Source organism: Anoplolepis gracilipes, chromosome 9 (genome assembly GCF_047496725.1).
Source record: "Anoplolepis gracilipes chromosome 9, ASM4749672v1, whole genome shotgun sequence".
In the NCBI taxonomy this organism is placed as follows: domain Eukaryota; kingdom Metazoa; phylum Arthropoda; class Insecta; order Hymenoptera; family Formicidae; genus Anoplolepis; species Anoplolepis gracilipes.
In genome coordinates this window covers 7,097,447-7,119,381 of record NC_132978.1, presented here as the reverse complement: position 1 = coordinate 7,119,381, position 21,935 = coordinate 7,097,447, and the positions used below count along the sequence as shown (strand labels likewise).

Genomic DNA, 21,935 nt, shown 5'->3' with positions numbered 1-21,935 from the left:
ATTTCGAAGAAGGAATAATAAAAGCCCCGATAAACTGCAGCCCATTGTGCACCGGCTTGACTATCGTTTGAGAGAACGACCCTTGCATCACCGGCATTGTTGTGGGCTCTGTAACACAAAGCTCTTTCCTTTTTTCACTTCCTCTGCACCTCTTGCCACTTTCGTGCACCACCCATCCTTTCCATTTTCATTTCTCGAGGCTGTCTGCTGCCGAAGGGGATAATTCATTCGTTGTAATGACAAAAAGAGCATTACAAGAATTCTATCGCGTAACATAATTTTCTCTAGAAAGAATAACAAAACAAACAATCTATTTTGAGGCGCGCAACAACAAAACTGAAAAAAATGCATCAAAATCATTTAGATGTACCAAGATTTATAATGCTATTAGACTTTAATTTTCATAACTCATTTCTGAAATTTTTATATATAATATATGAAAAAACTAAAAACATACTTCTAGCAGAAAGTTGAAAACAAGATATCTTCAACAACTTTGCATGTCTAAGCGCGAGTCGAGCGTCAGACGTAAAACTAAGTAATCCCTCCGAGTTAGAGGAGTTTCACTATTTTATCTCTCGTGATTCCGACGAAGAACTCACTTCATTGGTTTTCTTGAGATACTGCTAAGTCGGCAACGCTAACGTAGGAAACTCGGTCGAGCACAGAGCGAGTCTGATTTCTTCTTCTCGGCGAGTATAGCGCAATAAGCGTACATAAGAGAAGCCAGAAATCTCTCTTTTCCATTTTCTCTGGTTTCGCCGTAACGAAGCGTTTACATTGCACGTGTACGGCAGCGACTCACCGGCGCGGCGGTGTAAAACAGATACCGAGCAAGCGAATGCGTGGGGCGTGGAGAGAAAGGTCTCGACGGCAAAGCCGCTCGAGCATTCCTCGCGAAGCCACGTGGCGGTATTTAAGGTCCCGCTAATGCACCCATCGTGCGTGTATATCTCGTGCAAAATTGTTGGCGCGTTTACTTTGCACCGACCCGAATTGCGGTGCTCTCGCGCCCCTCCAAGACATAAAAAAATCAACTAATGAAAAAAGCAAGCGAGAGGAAGGCTCGAAGAATTTTGCAGACGCTCCCCTTTTTAGCGATATGCAGGCCATATCTCGAATTTGGTTTTTCTGAAATGGTCCTAAGTACCGAATTCAGTCGTAACTTTATATTTGAGAAGCAAAATTGCAAACAGATATGCCACACCCGACATGTTTCTGTATTATTTTACATATTATCTTCAAATTGGTTAATTATATTCAAATATAATATTAATGATTCCTATTCATTGTAATGTGTTCTTTATACATATGTATGTTATGCACAGATATAATTGGAACATGTAATTTACTTAAATATTAGTTTGATAAATTGACAAAAAAAGGCGCGAGCAAAAAATATTAACGCACGTGATTTTTATAGACACGTTGATTAAAGGCAGGAGGGACACGTGTCTCGTTTGTATGTCACCTTTATCGTTTCCGCATGTACTACGGAGACCGGAACAACGAAAGAGGAAGAGGTCGCTGGACCGGCGGAAACTTATAGCGAAGCAGACTGGTAGAGACTGGGGGTTGAATGCTAAGCACGGCCAGTCGGTTACATTTGCTTGCCACCCAGTCTCTTAATGAAAACCAACAGCATGGAAACGTCAGGTTTGCTTTGCCTTAAAATTAGAGGCACGACTCGCTTAGCACAGGTATTCCCAAAGCAAACGAAATGAGGTTCAAATGCACGGCTAATTCGCTATGCCGTTTTACATCTTATATCTTACCCACGATCAATTATCTATATGTTCGCGATTACCTTTTATCGATATGAAGAAAAATTAATTTAAAAAAAATATGTTTTTTCGATTATAAAATGATAATCAAATCAAATTGAAATTTGTATTAATATTTGAGTAATATTATATGTGGCAAATTTTCGGAAAGAAATGCAATTCCATTTCTACTTTGTAGCAAGAATAGCTAAGGTTAACTAAACGTAGATTTTTCCTTTTTAAAGATATATCTTTCTTTATAATCTATTTTATCTTTTTAATAATAGACACAAAAAAAAAATTTAGTCGACTCTAATGAACGCACTTACAAACGCGCCGAAGGCTTTAGCTTCGACCATCGAGGCGAGCAGTAATAGCCCTCACGATTGTCTACTTCATCGTGACTACTTATAAAGCGATAAAGCATCGTCTCGCGAAAAGAACCATCCGCTCGTTTACCTTTTAACGATCGCGAGGAACGCGGACGCAATAACTCGACGGAAAAGTAACCGGAACAGCCTCCCCATTGCTCGTTACGTAGCGTCTACGCTTTTACACTCTCCGATACACTCAGTCTTAACTTTTTACTCTCTTCATCGGCCTTTACGGAAAATTAACGATGGTACCGGTGGAGTGGGGAGCTCGATTAGAGACTGAATATTTATGTTCACCTTCTGTGTCCTTTTTCTCTTCCTCTTACAACTCTCCCCATTATTTGCAAGAAAATGCTTATCCGTGCCTATTTTAACAAAAAAACGCTATGTTCAATTATTTTTCATTATTTTCTCGTTCTTGTCAAACTTTGTAGATCAGCTTCCATAATCAAACTTTTTCAAATAACCTTTATCATCAAATAACATGTACGAAGAAATAAATCGAGGGAGTTAAAGAAATTGAAAGAGTCACATGTTTTTATATTGACACCAATTGTTATCAATAATTGTGCAAGTCTATCAATAATGACAACAACAAGAAAATATATAAAAATAGTAAAATAATTTTTTTGGCAGACTCAAACTTTTTACAGATATATAAATTAGACCAAAATATATAATCGTAGGATTAAAGATTGAAAAACGGCAGAGGGGGAAAAAAAGTTATGCGCTTTATTTTAATAGTTCGTACACGTTATAAGCCTACCAGAGACATCAGAGTGGCTCGTGACGACATAAAATTCGACGCAGGTGCGTATCGCACGTGTTATCGACTAGAGATAAACGCCAGACGATACACGATGCACCAGGGACGGCGGTAAGTCGTGTTGTTGGATGGTGCGATCAAACTGAATGTTTTGCGTCGATAGCGCTCGCATCCCCTTGATTTGCTCGCACGACAAATCGGGACGCGATTTAAAAGCGATTAATGTTACTTTAAATTAACGTCGATACGATCGCAAAATCAACGATTATTTTTTTCTTTCTGCGTTAATGGTTTCTACGTAATATTAATATATCCATTAATTGATAAAAAAAATATCAATTATTCCTTAATCTTAAGTTTCGCGAAACTTTTTCAACGTTTTAAACTCACTTCGCTTCTTTATTTTTGCTTATATATTAATATTTTTATTTTTTGTTTTAGCAAAACTTACGTAAATATAAAATGACTGGAAAATATATATTACAAAATATCAAACATCTCGCTTGAATGAAAGACGTAATTACGCGTATCTCTCGTATCCTGCGGATGCCCACACCTCTACCATATGTTCAACCGCTCCGTTTCACAGCGCGATTCGAAAGCGATTAATATTATACGGAGTTGCCGATGCGGTTGGCATCACGGTTCTCCGTCACGGAAGAGGAGAACGGAAAAGAAGAAGCCGAAGCCGAAGCCGAAACGGCGGCGGTGGCAGCCGCTGCAACCGGCAACGAAACCAATAACTATTAATCGAAGCGCCACCGCACATTCAGCAAAGTCGACGCGATTCGAACGCGCGGCAGCCCTCGATTACATACCCCATTCCCTTCATCCCACCCCTGCGCATCGAGACACGCACGTATTTCAAACGGCGTACACCGTTCTCTAAACGCGAAGCCATGCCTCTCTTTACGGCTCTTTCATCTTGCGTCGCTTTTCCGATTAAGCACGTCGGTGTAATGGTGCGCAGCTGATCTCGCGATGTATCTCTAAGGAAATATATCCTCAGCCCGCTCAGTCCCAGATATTCCGTAAATTCGCGAAACGCGTGCATTACTTTCTCGAAAATTAGATATAAATGTTTATTCACTTATGCGAGTTTAAAGAATATTTGTAAATTATATTAGAAAAGTTTAAAAAAATTCTCTCCGATAATCGGGAAAAAATATATATTATTTGCTATATTTTTAGCAATAAATATTAGAGATTTTTTTTCTATCTAATATATCATAGATGACTTTTTTTGCAACCGCTTTATAACGAAAATATACGATAATATTTGGTGAAAGGGATCCAGATATCTCAAAGGTAACACAATTGGAAATATTTAAACTTGATATTACATCTTCCGGATACCAGCGTATCTCGGATATAAACACGAGAAGAGAATCAAACCGGATATAATTGACATAAATTATTATCAAGAAAATGTAAGTAAATAATATTGCCTTAAATTTGTTGCATGTATAACACATGTGGTGATTCGCGACTGCGCTTCTTTTCTCTCTCTCTCTCTCTCTGACCGACGGCTTGATGATCGCACGTACCAAAGTGCAAGATCGACTCGAAGATATACGATGAACGAATATCCGGAAGAGGCGGTTTAGAATCGTGGACTCTATCCGAAAGAAAAAGGGAGAAAGAAGACAAAACGGCTTCCTATCTTTCGTATACACACATATATACATGTGACGTATCGGTGATGCACGACCTAACAAACGATCGAATTCCACGGCTTCGAGGCAAGTGAAATGGAGAATGCTTGGAATAGAAAAATCTATTTTCGAATGTACTTGAAAACGGACCAGACGATCTCTTCCAATAAAAGTTTGTTGATATCTGTTAGCCTCTCTTATGACTTTTAATTTCATAAAACAATGTTATTATGCTAAAAATAGTGACGGAACGTAGCAGGTTGGTTGAGAGTTGTGTAATCAATTATATTATAGAACTTTATAAAAAAAAAAAAAAAAAAAAAACTTCCAAGAATATTGTATGCAATTGTTTTTTCATAAATTTTCAAAGGTATTATGCATTTTATTCACTCACCGTAGCTGCCATGAAGAAATGAGAGGCGGCTTGGAGGGCGGCAGTTGTGGCTTCAGTACACGAGCCATAGCCAACTGGTGTTGTCTATTGACATGCTGTAACACAATATAGAAAAATCATTCTTCTCTAATTATATACTAGTATAAAATCAGATTCGCACACAGGTAATATTAATCAGATTCAAAATACGTACAATGCTTGCTTTATCCTAAGCTAAAAATGTCGTGAAATTCAACCGAAAAATATCTGAGAAAAATTTTTGTACAGAAAGTGTAGTAAAACTCTCGAATGCATATCTACGTTACATGATATATATATATATATATATATATATATATATATATACGTAGCAAATTGAGGAATTCCATTTTGTGCGTACAATATTTGACGCGGAGAAGCCGCAAGAGAGAGAGAGAGAGAGAGAGAGAGAGAGAGAGAAAGAGAGCGACATTTTTGTCTCCGGCAACGCTGAAATATAATTTCGCAAGTCTCAGCAATACAACGCAATAAATTTTACGAGAACTGTTTCAATTTCGACAAGTGACTTTTACGGAAGTACGCTTCGCTCATAAGAGATAACGAATATAAAACGAGAAGGACATAAGAACATATTAAAAGTTCATTCACCGGTTATTTTTCAATATCGATAATTTTTCGGTCACTCGTGAAAAGCGCAAATTATTCAAATGTATCGTTACGCAGAAATAAATTTCAATCGGATTTAATGGTAAACGAACGAGAGTGTATCCGGCGAGAAAAAAGAGATGGGGAAAGGATGCGAGCGGCTCGAAGGGTAATCGTAAACTAATTGGAAGTAAATACAGTTCCGTATAATTGCGTGTTTTAATTTGAAGTCACGCAAAAGCGTTCTCGCGCCAGTTTATTCGATACCTAGACATTGTAGAACGATAGGCCTTCATTTATCGTGCGCTTTTAAAAGAACTATATCGTAAAGTTCTATAATTATGTGGAAAATTACGTTTTTATCCGTTTGAAGCTACCGGCAACGTTCGAAATTTCGTTGTGATAAAATAAGATGGTCGAAATTCTGATCGTTCCTTCGTCAGCATCGCGCCGACTCGACGGGATTTTATTGGAGATTCCCGTGCAGTGTATCGATGCAATTTAAGGGTCTAATATATCGACTAAAGTGGCAAGCAAAATTGTACTTAAAATGCACTACATTAAATCTATTTAATGCTCTCTTTTATAAGAAATATATTGGCTAAAATGTAAACTTTGTTAAAATAACGAGAACATTTATGATTTGCTCTAAATAATAACGTTATAATAATGAAAATGCTACATATTATAAATAAAATGTTGCATATTACCGATTATACGTATCGATTATTCAATTCACGCGTTACATATTTACATACATACCTATAATGACGTCAAATGTATCTTAAATAATCTAACAGCAAGAATCATATATTTGGAAAATATTTCTCTAAACGAGTAATAATGTAAAAAGCAATATTTTTAAGTATTCAAAAGCGGTTGCCCAAATATTATGCGAATTATCGTTAATTAATAAACTATATTGTAATTAATAAATTTATAAAATATCATAACAAATTGGTACATCATACCAATGAAATGTTCATCAATAATGTCTGAATTTGTAACATAATTTTACACACTGATCTCTCCAAATTGCAGACGCTTTTTATTCTATCACGTCGGCGTGTAACGAGAGATATGTAGTTTCGCGCTGACGGTAGGATTGGCATTTTTTATAGAGAGCTCTTGGGTATCGCCGCAGAAAGAAAAGCTCGAAACGAATCAATCCAATCAGAGACGACATTGTGCGATTCGCTCCGCTCTCTCGCCGTTTCCGCATCACCAAACTCGGTTTGCTGCGCCCGGTACACCCCGGCAAATTAACCGAAGTTTCACGCGCCCCAGCCAAAACTTGATACTCTTGGCACGGCCAATCAAACTTCGAGTTTCAGTAATCCCCGGGCCAAATACTCCCGTTTACACATTACAGGTTATGGTATAAGACGGCCCGTTTCCTCGAGTTTCGCCGCCGTTAATACCCAGAGTTTCCGCCGCAAGTTGTCATCCGGTGGCGGCAGCCGGTTACAACCGCGAGACCGCGATTTTCTCATACGAAGAGAAAAGGAGGAGACGAATTATGCAAAAGCGTCTACAATCGTCGAGCAAACTGTTGACTCTCGTGGAGATCACGTTTGCTGACTCGTCTGGACATAAAAATTCTTACTATAACAGAGTACGTAGAATCTACCATTCGTTAATCGAGTTAATTAGCGAAAAATGTGTAGGATAAAGGTAGAACGAGAGAGAGAGAGAGAGAGAAAGAGAAAAAGGAGAAAAAAAATGCAGCGAACGCTATAAAACTAAGAGAAGAAAACCAAAGGACCGAATTCTAGCAAATGAAATTACTTAAAGCAACCGCATTACTTTTTCAGTGGCACTATCCGATCGGGTGCTTCCCTTGTTACGAAGTCGTACGATGACCATCAGCCACCCTACACTTCCATCCAAGACCGGCTACATTCCATGGGTTTCGAAGGGAAACGCCAATGTTCCATCATTCCCGTTCTTGCTCGTAGCTTCCATCAGGACCTCCTACTCTCCCCCTCTTTCTATCCCGTAGTTACGTCCGAACACGGTCACATGTATATGCAAATTTATTCTGCCGATGCATTAGTGCGCGACTTTGTATGCGTCAGTATGTACGTGCGTAAGCAAAGAGGTACATGTAGTTGTGCGAGACGCGTACGACCCTGATATATCCCGCGATGCGTATACGCGTGTGCGTGCGAAGACCGGTATAGCCCAGGCTGATCACGGCGGAGAGAGGATCATAAATTAAATGATGTAAATGCTCCGTCCACCCTCTATCGCAACGAGTGGAGACGACGAACAACATCATCCCCTCGCGTCCACCACTCCCTCCCTAACGCCAATCTCCCCGAACCATCACCCTGACTTCGACGATCGTTCCCCTTGCCTTGACGCTGAACCCGACTGATTATAATTATCGGGACTTTGGCCCCTCACTCACGCGGGATAAAAGCAAACGGATGACGAAGAAAACGAGCGTGCTATCTCTGAGTTTCGCGAAATGAAACTTATCACGTTTGGATGATTCGATAACGAAGAGATAATTATGAATAATTTTTTATTATCCCAAGTGTCTAAAAATTCCTGCCAATATCTAAAGAATTAATTTTAAAGATATAACTAGAGTAACTTTTAAAGTCTTAACTCGAGGAAATCCTTCCATTATATTAGTCTGTTATCTTTTATTTTCTCCTATTGTCGACAAAATTCATTGTTTTCTTCTTTACTACTTGCTTCTTCTGCTCCTCATTCTTCGAAACGTGCGCGCTTCGGAGCGGAATCGACACTTAAACAGGGTTATCCGAAACTTACGTTATCTGTTTATACCTCTCAATATCCGGTTCGCTGATATTGATCTCCTTTCTTTTCCATCGGTAGCGCGGAAGAATAAGTACTCGGCAGATTCTCGCCTAGCGATCGATAAGCGTGAGGCTGTGACCTGATTTCTCGGATGTTAACTCGACGAGGAAAGAGCGCAGAATTCCAAAGCCTTCGATCAGAGACGGGAAGGATCGGCAGGATCGCTAAGCCCCTGCTCTCAATCGGATTCGAATTTGATAGTATTTGAACAACCAGCGTCGCTCTCGTAAATTCGGCACGCCGTTTGTGTATCCCATCCCCTTTCCCATCCCTCTATGCCTCTTGACTCCCTTCTTCCGCACGATCCGATATTTGGTTCGACGCAAATAACCGCTATCGATTGTTGTCGCCCGTTTTCACAAAGAACGAATCATGTTTGCAATGAGCGAGAGTAATTTCTCTACAAACTCTGGCGCTCGCTCAAATAGATTCAGAACAGATCATCAGAAACAAGAAACAGACAGTTGCAAATTTCAATAATCTTAATATGTATATACGTTAAAATTGTTACAAATATTTATAAATAAAATTATTATATTATATAAATAAAATTGTTTATAAATATGTAATTAAGCACACAATAATTACCAAATTTTTGCATGTCCACAAAGCTAACGTTCACTTTATCAAAACTTATCAATTGTTGAAAGTTCTGACTTTATCTTTAATAGTTTTAAAATTGTCGATTAAACAAATAGATCTGGCCATTAAATAAAAAAAAAACATATATATATATATATATATATACTAAAAAAAGAAAAAACAGAGAAACATTAAATATTACATTAATTCAAATTAAGTCGCTTTATTAAAATATCTATAAAATATTCTAAATTTATTTAAATAATAACATTAGTTTGCAGCGCATATGTGTGTTTCGGGATTAATAAAGATTAATTTAATGGATATACTTGCATCTCGAAAGAGAGAGAATAATTTTTTTGTTCATTCGATAACACGATTTTCTCCGCAAAGAGTTAATCAATACGCAACGTATCGTCTTACGAATTTACGCAGCGTTGTTCCCGTTGTATCCGTAAAATGTATCAAAGTTGTTATCCATTTCGTTCTTATAAAGGTTATTTATCTAATCCGACACTGTATGCTCACAGTCTTATATCGAGTTCATGCGATATACGTCGGCGATGTTCGCGACCGAGCGCGCTTCCACCCTGAACGTAAAGCCGATGAAAATGCATTGGCCGTAAATAACGTCGGTCGGGTTTCGAAGGTGCGCACCCGCGCTTACAAGAAGATAAAATCAACTTGACCTCGTTCCATCCCCCGGCCGCATTTTCAGCTTCTTGTCGTCCTCGCCTCGACTCGGGCGGCGAAATGGAAACGCTCCCGTTCCGATTGGAAAAGGTGATAACCATTAAGAAAAATCGGCTTCGAGTTAAATTAATGGAGATGACGCAATCGCGCGACCAACAATGCCGCGGATATCGTGAAGAAGATTTTGTAATGACTTAATTTCTTGGCGCGAAAAGAGTTTTATACAAAGAATCTAAAACGGAAGTAAAAAAAAAAAAAAAAAAAAATAAATAAAAAAACTCTTTTGTTGAGCAGCGACGCGTTTGAAATTATTATTGGAATTTTCAGCGAAGAATCTATCATCAGAACATTCGAGATTTATTTAATTAATACTTAATCTAATTCCGTCCGATTGCGTCAGCTGCCTGTTACGATTAACCGCATCGATTGATTTGAACAGCAGTCAAGCGAAAAATTCTGCTACAGTACGATGTTTATGCAATCCCGGATTACACGCTTAATATGCAAAATGTATGTACGCATGTGTACAATACGTATCGTAATTATGATGATCAACGTGCTGTGCTTTCCATATCAATATCGGTGTAATTATATACCTCCTGTATATGCGGAGAAACAGCTAATATTGATCGAATGAAAATTATGTAGGAACCTTTATCTTAAAAATTGTATATTATCATTTCCGCCAAAATAATATCCACATGGTAATTACGCCAACAAAATACACAATATTATTGTATACCATGTGCAAAATGTGAAAAGAATTGCGTTTATCTTCTGAAAAGTTTATGTAAGCACATATGCATGCTGTTGCACAATAAAATTATTGCATTAATATTTTAATCAGAACGACAATAATATAAAAACCGATACCGTAATATAAAAATCTTATAAATCGCGAACTCGACGATATAACTTCGCGAATCAGGTAGGTACGTTATTGGATTCCTGTGGCTTCTACAATATTCAACTTTGCGTATCCGTTGCTTCCGCTTCCGAAAATTTTGATGGGGATTTTAATCGAATGAAAGGAAGAGCAAGAGGCGAATGTGCATGTGGAAACAAAACGGGTGCTTTTACAGCGAAGGATGTTGAATATTCAAAGGATAAGAATGGGAAGAGTTTGTCATTCCGACTCTCGTTTCCCAACAATGCTCGTGCATTACGCTTATAAAAAAGAAAAAAAAAAGTGAAAAAAACATTATTGATTAAAAATGTGTTTGCATTTTGAGTGCGTTACAGTCTATTTAATTCTTTAACTATTTAATTCTATGACTTCTTCAAGGATATATCTCGTACAAGAGAAAAGCTTTAACTTGACTGTTATTGTGTATTTCCTCTTGTATTTATACATATCAGTGCAAAATCGGGATATGTAGATATGTATATATGCGCAGGAGACAGAAGTTTAATTTAACCACGGGAGACCTGCTAAAGTCTCGTCTACGACTGTTTTGTATATATAAGGTAGAACCGGGACAGTTAAATTAAACTTACACAAGTAACGGTATTATCTCTCTTGTAGCTAACCCCCTTACAAAAGCAGTTCTTGCATTTACATGACCAACCGACCGGGCCTCACCCGTTAGAGATCCAAAATGGCTTTCTCCAGTATATTCCGTAACTGCCGCGTTAACGGGATACGGGTCAAAATTAAATTTCGCAGTGCGCCGACGTTAATTCGTCGAGACATTGCAGGATAAGTTAACAGGCTTTTACACCGGTAACGTAGTTACGCTTCGTTACGGAAAATTCAATCAGGGGACACGAAATATTTAAACCGATAATCGTTCAACGTGCCCTGCCTGCGCCTGCAGCCATAATGTTATCTCGCCTATATAAGCATATCTGAAAAGCGACGAGATATCTATTATGGTTCTAACTTCGTCGAGCAACAGTCTGCAAAAAAAAAAAAAAAAAAAAAAAAAAAAATAAAAATTTTGTACAATCCCTTTAGAGATTTCTTCTATTACAATTAATACACGAATCAATCGTACAATATCAGATAAAGATCCGTTTCGCACAAGTTATTATTGTAATGTTATTACTCATTTTATTACGTTTTAATTTTAATGACTATGCATTGATTCATGTATCTATCTAGATTTTTCGTTCCAAAGTTTACTAGCACGACTTATTGTTAGTTAACTCTCAGAGACAATAAAAATAATCCAGCTTTTGTCATAAAAATGCCACAAGCAAAGCCACCTGTACGTTATACCAATTCCCACGTGTCATAAAGCATAGAATCGCAGCTGCATATCAGTTACCTGTCTAAATGACAGATATGTCGTGCACCGTTTTTGCATCATTACACCTCGCATTTGTATATTTCTTTATACTATATTTTATCTTTTTTTTCTTTCCGCATTAAAATTTTTATATCATCTTGCGTTTATGACTTAAGTTTATATAACGGAATTTAGTCGGCCAGCTCGCAAAGTAGGTTAAAATACCAAAGGTAAGTAGACTAATTCAAGTTGATAATGTTAAATTTAAAAGGCAACACCCGCTGGCCGGCTCTCTCTTCAGTACCAAATTATTATTCTTTACATCGTAAAGCGTATGGTTGTGCTTGAGCGAATGTAGGAGGCATGTAAAATGTCAGGTGCACGTCGGAACATAGTCTATGTTTCGTGAATGTTATTCTTTTTACATTCTTTTCGTGTAGTTGGAAATTTCATCGCGCATGATAAATAATATTTCACTACAAGGAAGAATACGACGCAAAGCTCGGCTTACAAAATAATTTGCAGTCGCAATGGGAATAATAAAAAATACAAACAAAATTATGAATTGAGGTAAGTCTATGTTATATACGTACATTGCATTTCATTTGTCTGCATACTTATATCCCAAGTCCTAACAATACGATAAAGCAGCAAAATCGTTTTCGCCTTCCTAACAATTATATTTGACGCATCCTTGATGCTCGTCGTTATCAGTGACAAGATTATGTACCAAGACGCGGCTGCACGCTTCGCTCGCCGAAAATCCAATCGAGGATAAAACGACGTAGAGACGTAGAGAGACGAGGGAGAAAATCGAGACGTTACTCTCCGCACTCTCCGACCGAGGTAAAATATCCCCGCAAATAACCCGAATTCTATCTGGATTTCCATCTGGATCTCGAGGAAGGAGTGTGCTAAGAAAAAGAGCTAAGGGAGATGAAAAGAGAGAACTAGATCAGGGAGGTAAAAAGAACGGGCCAGCCATCTGCTTATGTATTCGATCACGTAAGTACACACGGGAGCACAAAGAAAAAGAGAAGTCGGCCGAGCTGAAGCTACCGCGATCGGAAGTAAACGGGGATGGGGTCTTGAGGCAGTAGCGTCGATCGGGTTGTTCGACTCCCTCGAGAATATCGCGATATTGCTCGCGTTAACCGGCATCGTGGATCCGGCTTCAAAATCCCGGACCGTACACCGGCGCGTCCGGAATTTTAAACATGGCGCGTAACAATCGAATGGCCAATAGTGGCGACAACAGCCAAACCATACCAAATAACGTCGATGTTTACAACACGATGCTCGTGTCTGTAAATATTTCGAATTTGGAGCTTTTAGTAAGCAAATAAAAAAATCTAAAGATCTCTAAATCTCAGACAAATATATGTATAAATAAATAATCTCATCTTCATTTAATTTCAACTTTTTATCTTAATAAAAAAATTTTATAATAGTTTTTACACTAAAAAAAATAATGTTGAATCAACAACATCATTATTTAGTTGAAATTTGTTTTATTAATTTAACAACATTATTAATCAAATCAATACGTGGCGTATTAATTTCAGCTACAATGATGTGGTTGATTCAATACTATTCTTTTTTTCAGTGTGTTAAAACTAAAATTTATTTTAAAGGTCTAGCATCATTGGATGTATGAAGCGAGGAATACTAACAAAAGTTCAAACCTAGTGATAAAAGCACTTGTTCGATAAGGGAAAGGTCCTCCAATTTTTCAATCACAAACGCGTGGCTCCACATTTTTCGTTCTCACATATGTCGAGTTATTCTATTTAATTAAATTGTAATAAAAATATTTAGAGCTTTTTATTTAATGTTTAAAATTAAAATTGATAAAGAATAGAAAAATTTCTATTTAAAATTTGTTTTTAACAGTATAACTTTTCACATAGGTACATGTGTAGATAATTATATGAGCTAAATGCGTAATGCATATTATTAAAGCCATTAGAAGAGGAGCTATTTTGATTAGTGGGCGTGCTCTCCATACAATTATAGCTATTGTAACCGCACTCACCGCGCTTTAGCGATGATACGAACGATATACGGGCATCCTGCACAAATACGTTTCCTACCATCATCGCAACGATCACTATGACTGGCAGATAAATATTATTGAAGGCTAACGAGATTCTGCCGTGTAGTAAAATGCAAAGTGACAGGCGTGGTTTCTCCATTTTCAATTCTGCCAATCTCTTTCTCTCTCTCTCTCTCTCTCCCTCTCTTTCTCTCTCTCTCTCTTCTTCGCGCAAGCGTGTTTTTAAATGCTTCCCATTTAACTGTGTATGCTCGCGCAAAGAAAATATGAGTTGATCGAGCGTGACACGGAGTAAAATAAAAAAGGAAAAAAGACACCGAGAAGGAAGGAAACTTGGTAGAGCGATCAGAGAAACGGGAGTTGCATCATTGAGATGCAATTTCAATATCGATATGTCGGATTGCCTCGACTTAGCGTTGGTGGCGGAGATCATAGAGAGTCTCCCCCGCCCGTCGAAGAAGAACTTGGTTGCGATGGAGATAACGGAAAGACCAAAGATGCAACACGTCCGTAGCTTATACACGAGGCTCGCCGAACACGCGAAAGATCGAGTGAAATTGAGCGAGATATTATTGAACGGCTCTGCCGTGAAGAATATGGAGAAAGAGGACGAGAGAAAAGAATGGGTTTCGCCGACGCATACGTTGCAATTGCAACTGAACTACATATATCGAGCCGACAGTGAGCTCCGCGTGCATAAAGAATTGAAGAATGACGTCCGTTTCGCTTGACGTACCAACGTTCTGTCGAATAAAGAGGCAGAAAAATTGGATCCTTTTTTACGGAACAAAAATGTTCGAGGATAGCAATAGATTCAAAAATAATATGACAATAAAATATAAAAAGTATTACTTTTATTGTGGCTTTCGGTCGTTCAATTAGTTTGTTATAATCTTAAAAAATTTATAAATATGACGGAAGCAGTATTATATCAATGCCACGATTAATCTACCTTTTTACAGAAAAATTCATACATTTATTTTTAAAACCCAAAAATAGAATAATGAATCGATAATCCTATCTATAATGTAAGATTATAAATGGAATATTATTTTATAAAAAATTTCAAAAACACACATAACTAATGATGATTTAACCAAACATAATTTGCCAATTTCTCTTTTACTTTCTATAATAAATTTTACAAATCAGAAAATTTATTCTCGACAATTTTCAATTTCGCCTTAAATTTTCTTCATGGTGATAATTTTACAGATAATTGAAAAGAGCGTAATTTTTCACGTGATTTTTCGAAAATTTCGATAAACTTGTTCGCGTCTAATGTCATATAGCCGAACCGTCTGTCACATCGGTTTACACGACTCTAGAAGTTGTTACGTGTACGTCGATCACACGCTTGCAAAACCGGTACGACGCAACCGATGTATCGAATTTAACTTCGAACCAGATTCGCAAGATGTCTCGCGGCTATCTTTCGTAACGCAGAACTTCATTATTCTCCGTATCGCTATCATCGTAAGACGATGTCGGGTTACGGTTACCGGCCCCGGCCCGGCCCCTGCCCCGGCGGACGAGAGGGACACAGAGAGAAAGAGAAAGAGAAAGAGCGACAACGCCGAAGGGAACAAAGTCGCAATTTCCACGTGAAATTCAACCGGCATGCGGACGTAATCAGAACGAGAGACGGGGACCCCCGTGTACCCCATGGACAGAATTGATGGACAGCCGGTGGTCCGTGACGCGACCACCTGACATTCTTGTCCGATCGGGCTGACATGCCCCTGGGATCATGCATGCGAGTTTCGTGCTCACGTAGCAAAACGTCTGCTCCGATTCTCGGCGACATACCAAGCGCACAATCTCGCAACTCTATGGCAAATTATCTTTGAAAGAGATAATAAAAAGATCGATCGCCTCCCTCTATTCAAGTGTACATCAAATTTTGTAAAACTAGGATAATAATTGTATATAAATGTATTTTAATCTTACAAATATCAATTCTTTGCGAAATTATTTGCAGTGATATTATCAGGAGAAATAAATTAGAAGAGAAAAATATATTTACAGCTAGTGAAAAAAATGACTATATTGCTTTTATTAAAAAAATATTTTTAATATATCTGTTTTTTAACATATACATATAAAAAAAACACCAAACACACAGTTATCCATCCTACCGCTTAGAGAGAAAAGTTCTATTTAACGAGTCAGACTGAAACATGCACAACTATCAAAAAACGAACAGTTATTCGCATTGCGTCACATACATGATTTCGACGGAACACGAAAAACGTCGATTTTGAAATACGAGCAATACCTAGACTGCGTCTGAATACAGCAGTCGTTTGCACGCAAATACGCACTGCGCGAATCCGTTTGCGAATCGGTAAGCCGCGCGGAATGTCACGTTGCATTGCATCGCATTGCATTGCATTGCATCGCATCGCATCGCATCGCAGCGCGTTGCGACGTAACGTTCATAAATAGAAAGAGAGAAAGCACCGCGACGCGTGCCTACACGCGAAATTGAAAGCACGCCTCGCGAAATCGAACCTCGAAATCTGTCGCGGGATGCAACCGAATATGAACGATACCGACAACGTGACGCGACTCGGCAAATGCGACGATTAATACTCGAAGGATTGGCGATCCGATATTTCTGTCTTCAAGTTCCATCTATATTATAGGTATTGTGATATATTTTATGTTTCGACAATAATCTATCGTTTTTGCTAACAAAAATATAATACTGTTAAAACCGTATATAAAAAAATTATATTGAGAACGATGTATAATATAATGTTTCAAGCTTTGAAACAATCATCAATCGCATTATGCATTATAATATATATCCAAATGTTTTTATTATTTATTCTCTACATCAATCATTATAATGTGTAAAAAATATATATAATTATTTGAGTTATTCAAAATCTTTATTAAATATATTTTTCTATATTTACTTATTATACTGTGACACTATCGTGCTTCATTATTAAAAAACACTATGTTAATGTTACTTAATACTAGAATCAAATCATATGTGAGTTGTCAACTAATTTTATCATTTAATATATACGTAATACAAGAGAGAGAGTGAGTGAGTGAGTGAGTGAGAGAGAGAGAGAGAATATATACATGATTCTAGATACAATTATAACTTCAAAAACACACGTATATTTTTTATATAAACAGCTAATTAAAGCTACATGCGCTTTTAGATGGCAATTGTACCGTTACTTTCGCTGCGATAAAAACTGCAACATAGTATACATATTTTTACTTAAAAAGAGAGAAAAAGACTGATTTTTTCATGTTTTCATTATTATCGTTTTATTTTTATTATTATTCCCATCTTTAGTATTGTACATGTATTGCCATTTATAGGACCAGTTATCACATAGACACGTGTTAAATGCTTGTACACACGCGGTCGCATCTGCGACCACTGTCCCTACAGAATTCTAGAATACATACATATATATATATATATATATATATATATATATATATGTATATGTATATGTAGACTGTACGTCGTACGTGGAAATGAACACGCAACTGCAGAACGGGACTCAAGTATCCTGTCACAGACGTTTCAATCAACGTGTATAGCTAATAAATAGTGCCTGAATGTAAGTCGATTAGCTTTTACTCGCATACATGTTAACTTGACATTTTCGTCAAACACAAACTGTAATTTGGTACAATAACAAGTTTAATTTAATAAAACAAATATTTCTTAAAATATGCATATATATATATTTTTGATTATTTTTATAATTCTTTTTCTCAGACATCTCTCATCTAACGTTGAAGGTTTCGACACAAGTTTAGAATCGATTTTCTAAAACATTCAAAGTGTGTATAAAGCATAAAATACACTCATGTAATTCAATTATGTATAATTAATGTTGCAAACGTCTCCATCCGAGAATAGCGAAAACATTACGCTGTAAAATCTGATTAGAGATCCCTATGCGATCCCTCACGTTCATTAAACGATAGCAGGATATGGTCGCGGTACACGAGAGCGACCGTTCGAATAGACCATTTCCCTCCACTCCGGATCGCCCCGTAACACGCGCAATTCATCCCCGCAGCCCTCGGCCGTTAGCGTAATTGCACGTACGGGCACCATTAGATACGCGCGACGCTACGTCGCATCCTGCATCGAACCATCTGCGAAATCGTCACTTTGTTTCGGCGTAAATCATGCCCGGAGCAATCTCGGAGCATGAGAACGCTCGCTTCACTCATCTTGATGCATCTAGCCTGAGGCGGTTGCATTTTGTCCTACGATGTATGCACGTAGTGCATGCGCGATTTGCTCCGACATCTTCATAACGGTAAAACCGACATTACATTCTAGAACTCGTTGACAGAGCAAACGGAATATCGAGATGAAAAAGTAGAGATGGAAAAACAACGTATTATTTTACTTGGAAAACATTAAACGCCATACAAAAGCAAACTCCGTCCTCGGTCATACTTTTTTTCCGCTTATTATTTTCCGAATAAATTTTCAACCGAAATTTATCGATACTTAAACTTGATAAAGAATTGGTGCGCTCACTTTTGAACAAACTTGGCGATGTTCCGACGTATATATATGACTCGAGTGCGCGACGACTGGGTCATCGACAATTTCTGTCCGATGAATCCGGCAGTTCTCGAAACAATGTTATTTTTATAAAACGACAGAAAGAGTTGCCAAACACATTGGTTACAAGACAAATTGATTGAAAAACTATATTAGTGCATAATCAGAAAGAAATTTAGAATTTTCAAATATTAAATATCAAATATAAATTCTCTAACATAAATAAATATATATAGTGTTCTTTCTCTAATAAATTTACTATAAATAGATGCAATTTAAATACTTGCTTGACGCACGTTAAAATCAATGTCTAATACGATTAAATATAATATTCTTTTGTCGCGAAAGCTGAAAACTTTTATCGAATGTTACGAGAAAATGTTCCAAACGAAGCGAGCTTAGCCGAGTCTCAAAACTTGATCGATGATTCTACATAATTTCCGCGGAACAGAAATCCGTAGTAATATTCATCGCTGATAGAGTTTCAGGACAACCATCTCCTCTCTCGCAGACGCTCTCCAGCGAAACGGACGTTCCTCGCCGAGGCCTTCTCGCGCACGGAGAATGTCTCGATGGTCGGTTGCAGATGTACCTAACTGCACTACGGGGCGTATTCATTATCGGCCCGCCGGAACCCAGGTTGCTGAGACGATTAAACAGGGAATGGGAGGATCCCCCAATGATTGGCTACACGGGACCGATTCGCTGTCTACGGCTTTATCGCACTGTCATTCTACCTCGCTATATTCTACCTGCGCGTGGTATCCTTATCTCTACTACTCCGTTTTATTTCTTCGACCATAATACGTTACATACGCCCCGATCGATTTCACAGCGGAAAATTCTGAAAAATAAAATGCTCGGAATATACTCGACAAATTCGCTTCACCGAAGGTTAGCGAAAACATATTCAAATTTGACGTCAATAAAAAATTATAACAATTCATATTTATATAGTTTGCAATAATACAGTAATAATGTGCTATTGTAACAATTAAATTGAATTAACATTCTCATTTTATTCAATTTTCCTACATTTAATATAAATACATGGAGAATGTATTTTTAACTCATCGATAATAGGATGTCTTAGAAATTCTTTATAATATTCGATTACTTAATCATATAATCGCACTGTAAATATTCGAGTAGAAAGTTGCCCGTAAATTCATTGTTGCAACTTCCTAATCCGCCAATTAAAATCTTTACGATATTGTAGAAAAGCAGCACTAATAAGACTTTCAAGTTCAACATTGTACGCATAAATTGATCGCAACGATGTCGATGCGGCAATCAGTCGAATTGCAAGCGCATCAGCCGACTGCATCATCCATGCTGCACCAACGTTAATGGCAACTCATTATCCATTCAATGGCGTGAATCCGCCATTTTAGCGCGTATGTCGATATTAAAAGACAACTCTGAATAAACCTCTCCCTTCCTCCCTCCCTCTCTCTCTCTCTCTCTCTTATTTATACGTCGTATGTGCGCGCAGAGCTATTATTCCATTTAACCTAACATCGGCGTTACAAGGTGCTTGTATAGGCGCATCGGGAATAGATAATCCAATGCAATCGGCTAAAATGTATTCGCGCGTCACGAGGAATGCAATTACGGATTCACGTCAGTCAGCCATTCGCGAGGCGTGTTCATCGCGCGAGCTTATAAACGCACAGGAGGCTTACAAGGCTTATGGTACATTTGCCGATTTATCGAAATCAAAGATCCATTTATCGGTCCGATCTCATTATCGAACAAAACGAGAAAATATCAAAGCTAAGAATAGCAGCAACATCATCCGAATAATACACGTCACGAACGATATATGTATTATTGTCTCGCGAGACACATTTATACGCCGGTGTATTTGATTGATTAAATTTAAGTTGACGTGTCTCTCCTACGTGTCTCAGACTCACGTTCTACATTGAGTGGAGGTAATCCTATATCTCTGGTTACAATGTGGCACTCGATGAGATGCACCGTCTCGATGCTGGCAACGCGTTACCGAGGCATCGTCATCAACAGCGTACGCGTTGCCACCTTGAGTTAAGCCGACACGAACAAACGCGTGCGTGCGTGCGTGCGTGCGTGCGTGCGTGTGTGCGGGCGGGCGTGCGTGCGCGCACGAGTAGGTGTGTATGTGCGTGTGTGCGTGTGTGTGTGTGTGCGTGCGTGCAATGCGTGCCAGTTGCATAAATCCCGTCGGGATGATATACGGTCTCCGAGGGAGCTTCCAACTATTTGCCGGACAAGTCCGTCCTGCGCACGTCGTATGCACGTACTCCTTCGGCTGGCCACTGCCATGCGACTGTAAACTGGCATGCCAGCTTTTAGGGACGGCTTCATATATCTCGCTTTACCGCCTGTCCGGGAAGAAATATAAATTCCACATCCTAAATAAATATACGGCGTCGTATATAAATTCGTATTTAGTCTTCGCGTTATTTTGTATCTCATCCGCGAGCGTTCGATCGCGTATCAATGATTTATTCAGCTACGTGGATTCGGTCTAGATCCGTGTATCTCGTTCAATGTAATCGAACGTGGAAATGCTTTATCGAATATAAAGTCTCGCGTGTTATCGTAAATATCAAACCAATGACAATTCGTGACATAAGAGAAGAACTACGTAACGATGATAAATATCCTACTTTCGAAATATTCGCGTTATTCCGAATGTTATATTACTGCCTTTTTGTACTAAATTATCATCTAATGTGTAATAGAGATATTACCAAAAACGCAAACACACACATGAATACTAAAAGCAATAGGTACAAAATATGTATATAATATTTCAAGATTGTCAATTTGAAGGAATAGTACGATTTAATTTTACGCGTGAATTATTCATTCCCCTCTCTGCGTTAATTTTAAGTAAATGATTTGAAAGCAATAATATATTTACGAGTACCACTTGTTTTTCGTGAAAATGCGACGTGTTTTATTTATCCATTCGGCTCTTCGACTATCTGTCCGACAGGAAATGGCAAACTGTTCCAAAAGACGGTCGGTGAACGAAGTTTCGAGCTTTGTCGACAGAAGCAACGTAGAAAATAGATGTTGGTCCGCGCGAAGACCAGGAAAAGACAGTGAAAAGGGGAAACAGTCGGAGGAACATTAACGGCAGACGCGATTTCAAACTCAAACGTGCGATCGTTTTATTTCCTCACCCCGGCGTCCTCTTTTTGCCGCCGGTGTCTCTTCTTTTTCCCGCCCCCGAGACGATCGGTCTCGTTAGCTTCACTCTGCCAGTTGTGCTGCTCTCGACGAGACTTTCGCAACTATGAGGCCATTTACATACAAATGCCCGTTAGCAATGGACATTCCCGCGAGCTCTTCTCGACATCGGTAACATCGTATCGTTCCGCCTCTCTTTCCCGTCTCTTCTCACCGAT

The 21,935-nt window shown here is 38.3% G+C and overlaps 1 protein-coding gene across 5 annotated transcripts in view; it reads right to left on the bottom strand.

Annotated features, from left to right (window-relative positions):
• The window catches only part of LOC140669440 (uncharacterized), a 388,002-nt gene that overhangs the window by 300,414 nt on the left and 65,653 nt on the right, over positions 1 to 21,935 (bottom strand). For all 5 annotated transcript variants that reach the window (XM_072899289.1, XM_072899288.1, XM_072899282.1 and 2 more), the window contains exon 3: positions 4,953 to 5,047. In XM_072899289.1, the coding sequence (XP_072755390.1) occupies positions 4,953 to 4,964 (12 nt within the window). In that variant the 5' untranslated portion in view covers positions 4,965 to 5,047. The remainder of the gene's footprint in view (positions 1 to 4,952; positions 5,048 to 21,935) is intronic.